The sequence below is a fragment of the Brachyhypopomus gauderio genome, chromosome 2 (assembly GCF_052324685.1).
Source record: "Brachyhypopomus gauderio isolate BG-103 chromosome 2, BGAUD_0.2, whole genome shotgun sequence".
In the NCBI taxonomy this organism is placed as follows: domain Eukaryota; kingdom Metazoa; phylum Chordata; class Actinopteri; order Gymnotiformes; family Hypopomidae; genus Brachyhypopomus; species Brachyhypopomus gauderio.
In genome coordinates this window covers 28,376,953-28,388,248 of record NC_135212.1, presented here as the reverse complement: position 1 = coordinate 28,388,248, position 11,296 = coordinate 28,376,953, and the positions used below count along the sequence as shown (strand labels likewise).

Here is an 11,296-nt window from a genome sequence, read left to right as displayed (position 1 = left end):
GAAAGTCTCTCTTAAGAGACGCGGGACACAGCGGTTCTTGGCCGTGGTCTCCATGTCCCTTGACTCAGGTGCCTGTGTGTCTGCCTTCACTCAACCTGCCCAGAGCTTCACTTCAGGCCTTCACAACATCAAGCTTTACCATGGCAGCGCTGTCCCTCTGAGGCAGAATTTAGCAAAGCAGAGAGCACTGCTCTAAATGACTCAGTACTGGCTAAACTGTTGCAGTCTATTCCATGTAGAAATCTGCATGCCGTCGTCCAGGTGAAGGGGATCGAGGCAGAACACTACAGATCCCAGAGCCCCTGGCTCCAGACTCCAGGTCATGGGGAGACTGTGTAGGCCTACTTGTGTGTGCTGAAAGTGGGCAGAAGACAAAATCATCACTTCAGCTCCTCAAATTGTATCTTGCAATTGGGTGATGGGTGGTCAGAAAAAACAGATGGCAAAGACTGAGAAGACAATTTGAATATTTCTGGTATGGGTGTTTGCAATATGGAAGTGATGTTATACTGCAGGGGCAGTAATCCCTTATTCACATTAAAGGCTAATTGACACAACTCTCGCTATAATAACCCTTTAGTAATCGGATTCATATCTCAATCAGAATATAAAACCTTTATATGAATGTTTAACAGAATCATTTGATTGACCTCATCCTGAAAACTGAACAAATGAGATGGTGTAGTCTTTTGATAACCCATTACAAGCTGCCCAGTTGCATTCATCAGATTTACTACTTTTAGGGTGTGACAGTAGCACATTTTGCCAAATGTCTGTGCCCTTTATCAGAAATCAGAATCAGAAATCAGAAAAAGTTTTATTGCCATTGTCAATGAACAGGGTTCACAGACTAGGAATTTATTTCGGCATGAAGGTGCAACATAAAAATCTGATGCACTCCGAGCTTTTAGAAGGTAGGGGATAGTGTGAATTGTTCTGTCCTGTCTGATGGAGCCTAGTGATAAATAATAAAGTCTAAAGTAATAATTGTTTTGTAATTCTACACAGAACAAATAAATGAAAAATTCGATGCAAAGGTAGTGATGTATATTGGATCGGTTAATATGGTTAATTATCTAGCCACCACTTTATGATGTATTTTCATTACAATTGAATGGGCAGGTGTTTGTAGTAATTGCGCAACAATTCAGTTGGTGCCCATCATTAACTGATTTCAGGTGTGTGGTAATTGGACAGCATCTCTTGAGAAGCGAGAGAGAGAGAGAGAGAGAGAGAGAGAGAGAGAGAGAGAGAGAGAGAGAGAGAGAGAGAGATATGACCAGATGCTAGACAAGTAGGAGTAGGTAGGAGGTATAGACTTGGAGTAGAGATGGGTGTGTGAGGAGAGAGAGAGAGAGAGAGAGAGAGAGAGAGAGAGAGAGAGAGAGAGAGAGATGGAGAGAGAGAGATGGAGAGGTAGAGAGAGGGAGAGAGATGGAGAGGGGGAGAGAGAGATGGAGAGGGGGGGAGAGAGATGGAGAGGGGGGGAGAGAGAGATGGAGAGATGGAGAGAGAGATGGAGAGATGGGGAGAGAGATGGAGAGGGGGGAGAGAGATGGAGAGAGAGAGACTGAGAGAGAGAGACTGGGAGAAAGATGGAGAAAGAGAGACTGAGAGACTGGCTGACTCTTCCCTGTCTGGCTGTTGATTGCTGTCACCATATTTCTGCCTAAAGAGTTTGCGGATCACATGAAGAGGAAACGAATGTGGGGAGAAACGTTGTCTGTCGTTAGTGACGGAGGACGTGACGAGACAGTTTGTGTGTCCCAGTGAGCGCATGACTCGCTAGAGCACTTCGAACTGGACGCGGGCGGTGTGTTAATACAAGTAACCAATCCGGTGGCGAGCCAGCGGGCCGTTAACCTGATGACTAGTAATCAGATTAACTAGCGAGACAGCAGGTACCTCATCTCCGGAGAAAAGTGCAGTGGAACTGTTGTGGATTTACCGAGCAGGTTTCATCGTTGGCACGAGCGACGGTGCACTTGATGCGCCAAGGATCACACCTGATCATGAGTCCATACAAAACAGCGCTGCTGATTATTTTAATATTGTCGACGCTCCATAGTTCGTGTCCGTCGCAGTTCCCGACGTCGCTCATGTGAGTACTGTAATGTAATGCAGTGTTCATTTAGACTTGTGGGAACAGTACGAGGAAAGTGTTTCGGTTGTTCAAAGACTTGACGACTGTAATTCGTACTGTACAGTTGTCTGTATGTCTCACTAACCCAACTGTAGTAATACCAGGACAAGTGGGCATTAGACGAAACCTTGAATCAAGCTTTCGCTATAGTTTGTAACTCGTGATTTCGCTTTTAGTATTCGCTGTCAGAATTTTACATTTTTCATCCACATGCGTTATTGCGCAAAGCAAGTGCATAGAACTCAATTAGCCTTGCGTCTCGTACTTCTGATTGAACTGGAAGCCCACTGCCAGGTGTGATGGCCATCACTCGGGGAAATGGCTTGGCTCTGACCGGCGGGGTGTGTGGTGATAATGAATGAGGGCGAAGGAGTATGATGCTGTTGGATGCGTATCATTGATGGCTCCAATAAACGGCAGCCTGTATTTGGCATTCAACTCTGTGTTGGGGAAGTGCTGGCCAGCGCAGAACACGATTGGTAAAACAATAGAGAATTGGTAAAACAATAGAAGAGCTGTGGTATTGGTACCTCGGGTAATATGCCTTTATCAGCTCGTCTGAGGGGCAGAAATGAGGGGGTAATTAGTAGCAGGGGTGATCTATTGTGTGCCTGTTTTTCTTGCAGTAGCTCAGCATGCTTCCTAGTTCAGAACTGCATGGTGGTCGAATTGCTTGGTGCAGGTGCCGATGCTGGTGCAGACAGTGGCTCCAAAATGATATACCCTTAGTGCTGAGGTGAGATGTGAGCAGAACTCCTCAGGGAGGCTGGGCGGGCGCAGGTCATTATTCCCCTAATAAATGACTTTGCCAGGGAAAGCAGCCCTGCTGTCTCCCAGCCCCACACGGGCACAAGGGGCACATGCCCTGCCCTCGCCCACTTAACACAACCTCTACATATCCCTCCAGAGACCAAAAGCAAAACATGCGATCACATGCACGCATAATCACACAGATGCACACACTCTCGCCACAGGTAGGCAGATAGCCTCTGTGATTGATGGGTAGAGCTGTATCTTAAGGTACATACAGGGGACCTATGTCTGATTCCCTTTGTTGGCATACAAACATGTGGTTCCCGCTCACTCATGTCCCCACCCCTCTGTGTGTGTGTGTGTGTGTGTGTGTGTGTATGTAGACTGATGTGTGGATCAATGTGTTCATCAGAAAAAATCGCAAAACATGCATGTGCATCTTTTATAAAATTGTGAAAGTGTTGTACCCAAATTAAGATGAACAATTCCAGCTAATACAGATAATACAGTTTGCCACAATCATACCTGTGTATTTTAACACAAACTGCAGTACTACATTTTCTAGAGCTTGAAAAGGTGTTTCTCTAAAAAAAAAAAAAAAAAAAAAAAAAAAGCTGGAGTCTGTTCTCTGCTCAGCTGAGCTGTAATCCTCTGACTGAGAAGGGATTAAATGGCTTATTATAGAGAAGCTCAGGAAAAGGCAGAATGCTGAATGAAGCTAGATGAGTTTGTGAATGAAACCTCATGTTCACTGGATTAAACTCATTATGGTCATTGATAAGTCCTGTGTTTGAGCATAATGGGCTTTTGCTCCGAATGACTGTGAGTCAGCACTGTAATGTTTCCATTTAAAAATTCTGAAACTGATTCAATGTTTAAAAAAGATGCATGAACACTAATTAATACTTGGATTTGGTTTAATATGTTATTAGTAGGTTGTTGTGCAGGGTGGGATAGGGCGTTGAAGTCCATGAACTGAAATGTCTGTCAATATGCCTGTATTTGAGATTAATGCCAGTAATGAGGCCATTAGGGCACCACATCAATAAAAATGTACACAGGTATATTCTGAGCCAGCATTCTTTAAAGGCTGCTGGTTTCGAGCTGTACAATGCACAGCCTCTTTAATAAATGTAGTACCATGGACCTTGGCCTTGGCATCTCTTCACTGTGTGTATATGCTCCGTGTACATGTGTTTCTGGGGGGAATAAGTTACGAGACTTTCTCAGGCTTCTATGTGATCTTCATTTTGTAATCTCATAAATTTTCTATGGAAGAATCAGGAAGTTGTGCTCAAATTTTAGAACAAAAAAAATACACAAAGACAAACTTTGCAAAAATGTGTTTCCTGTTTTTGTGAAACAAGGCGCTAGTAGTAGGTGGTGAAAGCGGTCAGATGACCGGCACTCCGCACTTCTAGGTATAAGTATGTAAATGAGGTGCGGTGCTTCTATTGTTAAGGGAAAAAGTGTTAAGGATTAATCCTCTACCATGTTAGACAAGTTGAGATGAGTGAGTTGTTAGACATACATCTCTGTGCTAAAGTTGTGTGAGTTGGTGATTATAAATAGCCAAACATAAGAGTTTTATTAGGTTCTGGGATGGAAAACTGCAAACATTTTGACTGCAGAACCAGTTTACTAGATGAATCCTTCAGCCATTCCCCAATACATACACCTGATTGGTCTGGAACGTTTCAGATGCTGTTTTGGCAATGCCCTAATTCTAACATGATGTGGTGGCCGAGAAGACCCATTGCTCTGCAAAAGAAAAACATGCTGCAAATAAAACAAATTAATCAAAAAGACAACATGCTACCTTACGGAAACATGCTGCAAACACAGAAAAGCTGCAAATCCAGTCCCAACACAATGAAGCTGGGCCACTTCGCAATAGAAGTGTTTCTGGACAAACTATTTTAAGCAGCGACTACCAAGTGACTATGGACTGTGGCTATGTTTGAAATGGCTTACTGCATACTGCACTCAGTATATACTGGATACAGCATAGTGGTCCGCTGAGTATTGTATTGTATCCAGTATGTGACAAAAGCAAACACGAACATCTACTTACTTTCCGACACTAAGTGTTTATTAGTTTAATTCGTTTAATATAATACTTTTTAAACTGTTAATCGGTTTAATGTATTACTATCTACTTCCTCATAGTTATGAGCATCTTATAATTATGAACCTCTTTGTGCAGAAGCACCCCTACTGATCCCATCGCTGGGCAAAATCTGTTTATCCACAAAAAATAAGTAATATTGCAGAAAATTCTTAAAAACGCAAACACATTGTTCTTTTTTAGAACTAGTATATGTCACATTGAAGTCCCCGAGCCCTTCTTTTGGGCATGTGTTTACGTTGTCTGCGTCTACTCGTCTGCGTCTGTGGATCTCCGTGGGTGCGGTTATGTCTTGTGCTGATTCGTCTCACCTGTGGCTCGTCTCGTCATCACGTGGGGTTGATGTGGTTTGTCTACTTAATGTGCGTTCGCGTAGTGTCCTGTGCTCGTCGTTGTCTGAGTCTACACGTTTACGTGTGTATGTATATGTTTCTGTTTGTAACATTAAACGTAACATTTGCTGCCACGTTGGATTCGTGTCTCGTCCTTCTCTCCGGCGCCACCGTTACAGTATAACTTCCTGCATACCAATTTTCAGCCATCTACATGCAACTGTTCGCAATAAATCCCATTCTGAACACACCGTGTTTACATGTGGTTTACATGTGTAACTTGACTCGCCCTTTAAATTGCCCTTTTAAAAAGTCTACGAAGTAAGATGACCATGTTTTGTCTCCTAATATTCACTTACTATCAAAGCATCCGTATTACACGTAGCGTATTTGCTTGTTCACGGCATCTTTATAAAAACGCTTAATCCTCTCCTTTGCTGCGAGCAGCAAACAATTCTCGACCTATCAGTGACATTGCAGCGTCGTTTTACCTAATCTGTTCTTGATTTGCAAAGCTGCATCTGTTAACTTTTGAATTGTTTTTATTGGTCTGATATCATAGAAAAAGAAATGTTTACTTTAGCTGGAGTTTATGTCGAGTTGTTCGGGTAGAACGATAAACCGGAAGTTAGATAAGAATGGCTAAAAAGAGCTACGAAGGTCTACGAAGGACGCAATTGTGTTTGTGAGTATGAATAAACAGTTGTGAAGAAAATGCATACTAAATATTAGAATATAAGCAGTATTATATACTGTATGTACTGTAGTCCTTACAGTAAGTACTGTAGTATTTTCCTCAGCATCGTTTAGGCTCTTGGCATGGTTATCTTAGCTAGCCTCTTGGAAGCTATATCATCTTTTGGCCAATTAATAATGAAGCTATAGGTAATGAACTTTCTGGACTTTCTGTGAGATGCTATTATTTTGTTTTTAAAATAATGTTTAAAAAAAAATGTTGCATGCTCTTGATGTATAGTGGCCAACGTCTTGGATAAAGATGTGTTGTCGTGTGGCACGTTTGGATAAATGCGTGGCACTTTGGAGAGGCCTTGGACACCAAGGGGACAATATTGTGGAGCTCTTCAGTACTTCCATGTACATGTCCGATATTATTTATTTTGTCAAACAAGACCCTGTTGAATCAGAAAAAAATAGAGCATGACAGATTTTACATCACTAGTGTACATTTATACACTTTAAATCCCCAAACCCGTTTTTTAAACTTTTTTTTCTGTATTAGAGGCTCTCATGAAGCCAAAATTATGGAACTATAAGCCTGGAGGTGAATCAATATGTCTACTTTATCAATCAGGTGAATCAGTATGTCTAATTCAGTCTGAATCCTAAATTAGCATTTTGCTATATGTAAACTTTGAGATAACTGGTGTTAAAATGTATTAGTACAAATTGTTTAAAATCAGCTCTAAATGGCCACTGCACAATCTCATTATGAGATTGTAAATCATAATTATAAGATTAAGTCATTATGAGAGGCAATTATGAGATACCAGGGCTGGACTGGTAATCTGCCGTACCGGGCATTTGCCCGGTGGGCCGACAGTCCTCAGGGGCCGATGAATTTTTTTTCTTCCCTTTTTTCTAAGAGACCGGCCCACAATTTAGAGGGCGCGGCCCATTGGCCCATCTTCAATATGGACAGTGGACTGAACTAATCAGGATATAGGACGAAAGCGGCCCCACCCTTTCTCTGCGTGGTCCGCTGTAACTGCCGCTATGTTCAGTGTTGAGCGCGTTGTTAAAGGATAGGCAGCATGGAGCAACAGAAGCGACAGAAAGGGGATGCGGAGAAGTTGCGCGCGAAGAAATTAAAGAGTCTCAATGTAGATGCTACAAAATGTGTAAAAATCACAGACATGTTCGCTGCTGTAGCCTCCGCGTCCTCTGTAGGTGAAGACAGCAGCAGCAGACAGGGAGAGCAGCAGCCAGAGATGCAGGCTTGTGAAAGAGAAACCGAGGGACAGACTGAGAGGGCAAGTGTTGTAGGCTACGTAAGCAGGTAGTAACGTTAGGATAACACAGGGACTTTATTACATGAGAATGATGAGCAATAACGATTGATTAGTATCAATATTAATTGGTATTTGCATACTTCCCAATAATCTGGCAACTACGTGCGCTTATTCTGATAAAATAGCAAATGGTTAAGACTGAGAAGTGTTGGATGAGCAGGAAGTGTCCATTTTAGGCTATCATAGCATTTTAGATATTTAGGTTAAAGGTGTGTTGAAAGGCTGCATAGTAGTTTGAATTTGTAGCCTCTATGCTGTGGTTCAACATGTTTTAAAAAGCACTCAAACAAGTAAATTACAGATTTTAAAACTTATAAATGATAAACAGTGTTGGGAACGTTACTTTAAAAAAGTAATTAGTTATAGTTACTCACTACTTGTTCAAAAAAGTAACTGAGTTAGTAACTGAATTACTCTATAATAAAAGTAACTCGTTACCAGGGAAAGTAACTATTTGCGTTACAGTTAAAAAAAAGTTATATGCCAATGAATAGATATTTTTTTTTGAAAAAGCAGTTTTTACAGTCAGTTGAAATGAGTAGATCAGAAAGGCATTTAACGTTTGATATTTATTGCACATCCACAGACCAGTGCAGGATAAAATCCTTCAAAATCCCAAGGAATTTTGTAAAAAAATAAAAGCAAAAGTAAACAGTTACACTATATAAAGTGCATTTACATCTATCAAATTAAATTAAATTCTCTCAACCTGAGACAACTGGTTTGTTCACAATAGAAGTAAATTTAACAATAAAACCTATATTCTTAATTAAATAAATCCCAGTCTGGTAGACATTCAGGAACTTCAAGTATTTTCTTAAATAATGTTTATATCGCCACCTTGAAAATGCTAATTTTTCTTCGGCTTGCTCCTGACTCGCCATTTCTGCCTCTTCTCCGTTTGTGTCGTGTCACTGGAGTATTTCGCCGCGCGTGTAAAAACACTGGCTCTGATTGGCTACCATAACGCAGCCTTAGCCAATCGCTTACTGACTTGTTAAGTTAAACAGGTGTTACACCGAAAACTGTGACCTATCAGCGTTGTAACGACAGGAAAAGTAATTAATTATATTATCCCGTTACTGACAAAATGACGCCGTTACCTAACGCCGTTATTTTTAACGGCGTTATTCGCAACACTGATGATAAATAAAAACTGTGCAATTTAAGCATGACTATAGTAAGTGTACAAAAAGATGTGACAACACTGAATAAGAGTAAACTGGTGTCAAATGCTTTTAAGACATGTTTGCATTGCATGAATTCATAAAGCAGTTTTGTTTGTAGCCAGATACAAATACATGTTATAGCTGTTTGCAGGAGGGAGCACCTTTAACCTGAAGAATTAGAATTGAGCTGTTAAATCAGAGAGAAATTCAGAAAATACATATTGAGATGATTTCCATAAAATCATAAAAGTTATTGTGATATAATAATGCTAAGATTAAATCCAATGTCTTTAACCAGTAATTTCTTAATCTTTTTTTTTTCCATTTCGTACCCCACATACATAAATTACAAGTCGGTTGTGCTCCACTAATTATGAGAGGCCGGTCTAAACCAAAAATGCCAGGGCCGATTTTTTGTCCCAGTCCAGCCCTGTGAGATACTAAGTCATTATTATGAGATTGTAAGTCATTATTATGAGATACTAAGTTATTATTATCAGATTGTAAGTAATTATTATGGGATAGTAATTATTATGATACTTTTTTCTTGAAGCGGCAGGAATGGGCTTCCGTAAAGATAGCTCATCCGGGCATCTAACATAATTTGTGGCATACTACATACTGATTTAGGGCCCAAACAGTAGTAGTATGTATAGGCTGTTTTTTTTTTTTTCATTTGGCCGTCGCTGCTTATAATCGTTCGTTCCAGAAACACTTCAGTTATGTTGTGACTGGATTTGCAGCGTTTCTGAAATGTAGCATCCCTGTTGTCGTTTTGATGAGTCGCAGCACGTTTTTCTTTTTTTGAACTACATTATGGAAATATCTGGCATTATAGAAACATATGGGACTTGCTATGCACATGGTATATGATTTAGTTCGTTTAAACGACTACAGGTTGTTTGCTGTGATCTGAATCAGTTAACGAGATTGGGGATGTTTTCACACAGGGAAAATCCATTCTTTCCATTTATTGGTCAGACATGACTGGGATGGGAGCAAGACAGTAAATGGCCTACAGGAAGAAGGTTCTGTGTTCTGGATTAGTGCATCATTTTATGCAATTTAACATGCAACAACGGCAGGTGTTTGTTCATAACTAGTTATGATCTGGGCAATATACCACAAAGGAGCCGTTTAGCTCAAACTTGCAAAGTCCTCAAAGTTGAGTAGGACTGAGGTCAGACCGATCCAGAGAGAACCGGACCGAGACCAAATACTCTCAAGAGTCTCGGTCATGGACGAAATTTTGATTTAATAAGTGGGGGGGGGGACTTACACAAATGAGAACCCCCTTGTCCCATACCCCCCCCCCCCCCCCCCCCCCCCAAATTACGTCTGTGGTCTCGGTGAATATGTTTTTCATCAATTACTGTAATCACACCTGCCCAAATGAATCGCGCAAAGGGTGAAAACGAACCAGACTCCAATTTTACCAGACTTTATAGTGCAGGTGTGTAAACACTCTTAGAAACACCGTGTGAGGTTTCAGCCCTGTCAGATATACGCCTGACAGGCACAACACAGACTGTGTAAGAACCCAGCGAGCTATCCAGCCCTTTTATTAGGACGCACTGGGGAGCTGCCCTCCATTAGCAGGCAGTCGCTGAGCTCCTTCGGTCATTTGGAGCTTCCATTTACTGAGGAGCAGTGAGGAGATGATGGCCCGATGAGTGTGTGCTCCACAGGAGAGAGACTCGCACCTCTTTCTTTGAACTCCGGCAGTCATCACGGTTCTGTTTCTCTTTTGGGTTTTGTAGAATAGGCGAGGCACAGATAAGAAGGCCATTACCTTGCTTTTGGAGCCTCTTAAGGTCTTAGTTTTTTTAAGAAAACAAGCTAGCATTCACCCATAATTAAAAATTACATGCAAAATAGCACTGACCTCATGCCAGAAATACTCCATCGAAAAGGTCCGTTTCTAAATCGCTCTTACGATTTATCCTCAATGAATGAAACACACGAAACATGGACTGATAACATTTTCCTTTAACTCTGCCACGCAATATTCGTCAATTCCTCTTGGTTTTTTGTATGAGCGACTTGTAATATTCACCAATTTTCTCATATTTAGAATTTTCATTTAGGCGCTAAATGAAATGTTCAGACTTGTGAAATCTTTGTTTGCCAAAGAATGAAAACTGCGTGGATGGATGGAGTATATGTTTCATACGATTTAAAACCAGTGAGGAAATGGAAATGGAAATGGTCTTTTCTCTGACATTTGTGACATTCACCCCATTCATCTCAACCTAAGGCCTATCCATTAACAGGCTATTGCTTTTATGCTGTTGATATGGTCATTTGAATGCAGCTCTGTTGTGTGTATGTTTTCTATGCTTAATTCATGACAATCTGGTCGAACATATGATCGTTTGGTGAATCGGACATAGTTGAAAGTTAAAATGAAAAGACGCACATATTGTTTTACGCGGCCTATTTTTCCATTTTCATTATTGCAACAGTGGAATTTGCAATACCAATACAGCAGAAGACTGCAGTATGTGATGTGAATGAGCAATCAAAGTCATCCAATCTTTAAGCCATGTTTTTTATTTGTTTTTGGATTGACTGTTATATGCATTTTGGTGAGCCTTACATGCTGAATAAATAGTCTTTACTATTTTATAAAATCAAATACTTCACATGACCTGCCAAATAAATAGGTTTTGTCAAAATCCCTCAGTTAGTTTTTAAAATCACAAGAAATATTGCGGTTAAAATATGTAGCCAAATGTAAT

General features: G+C 40.7%; 1 protein-coding gene across 1 annotated transcript in view; it reads left to right on the top strand.

Moving 5' to 3' along the window:
• The first annotated feature begins 1,641 nt into the window (after positions 1 to 1,641).
• Positions 1,642 to 11,296, top strand: part of LOC143497502 (voltage-dependent calcium channel subunit alpha-2/delta-1) — a 71,633-nt gene continuing 61,978 nt past the window's right edge. Inside the window, exon 1 of the mRNA XM_076993376.1 lies at positions 1,642 to 2,101. Within this exon, the coding sequence (XP_076849491.1) occupies positions 1,989 to 2,101 (113 nt within the window). The 5' untranslated portion in view covers positions 1,642 to 1,988. The remainder of the gene's footprint in view (positions 2,102 to 11,296) is intronic.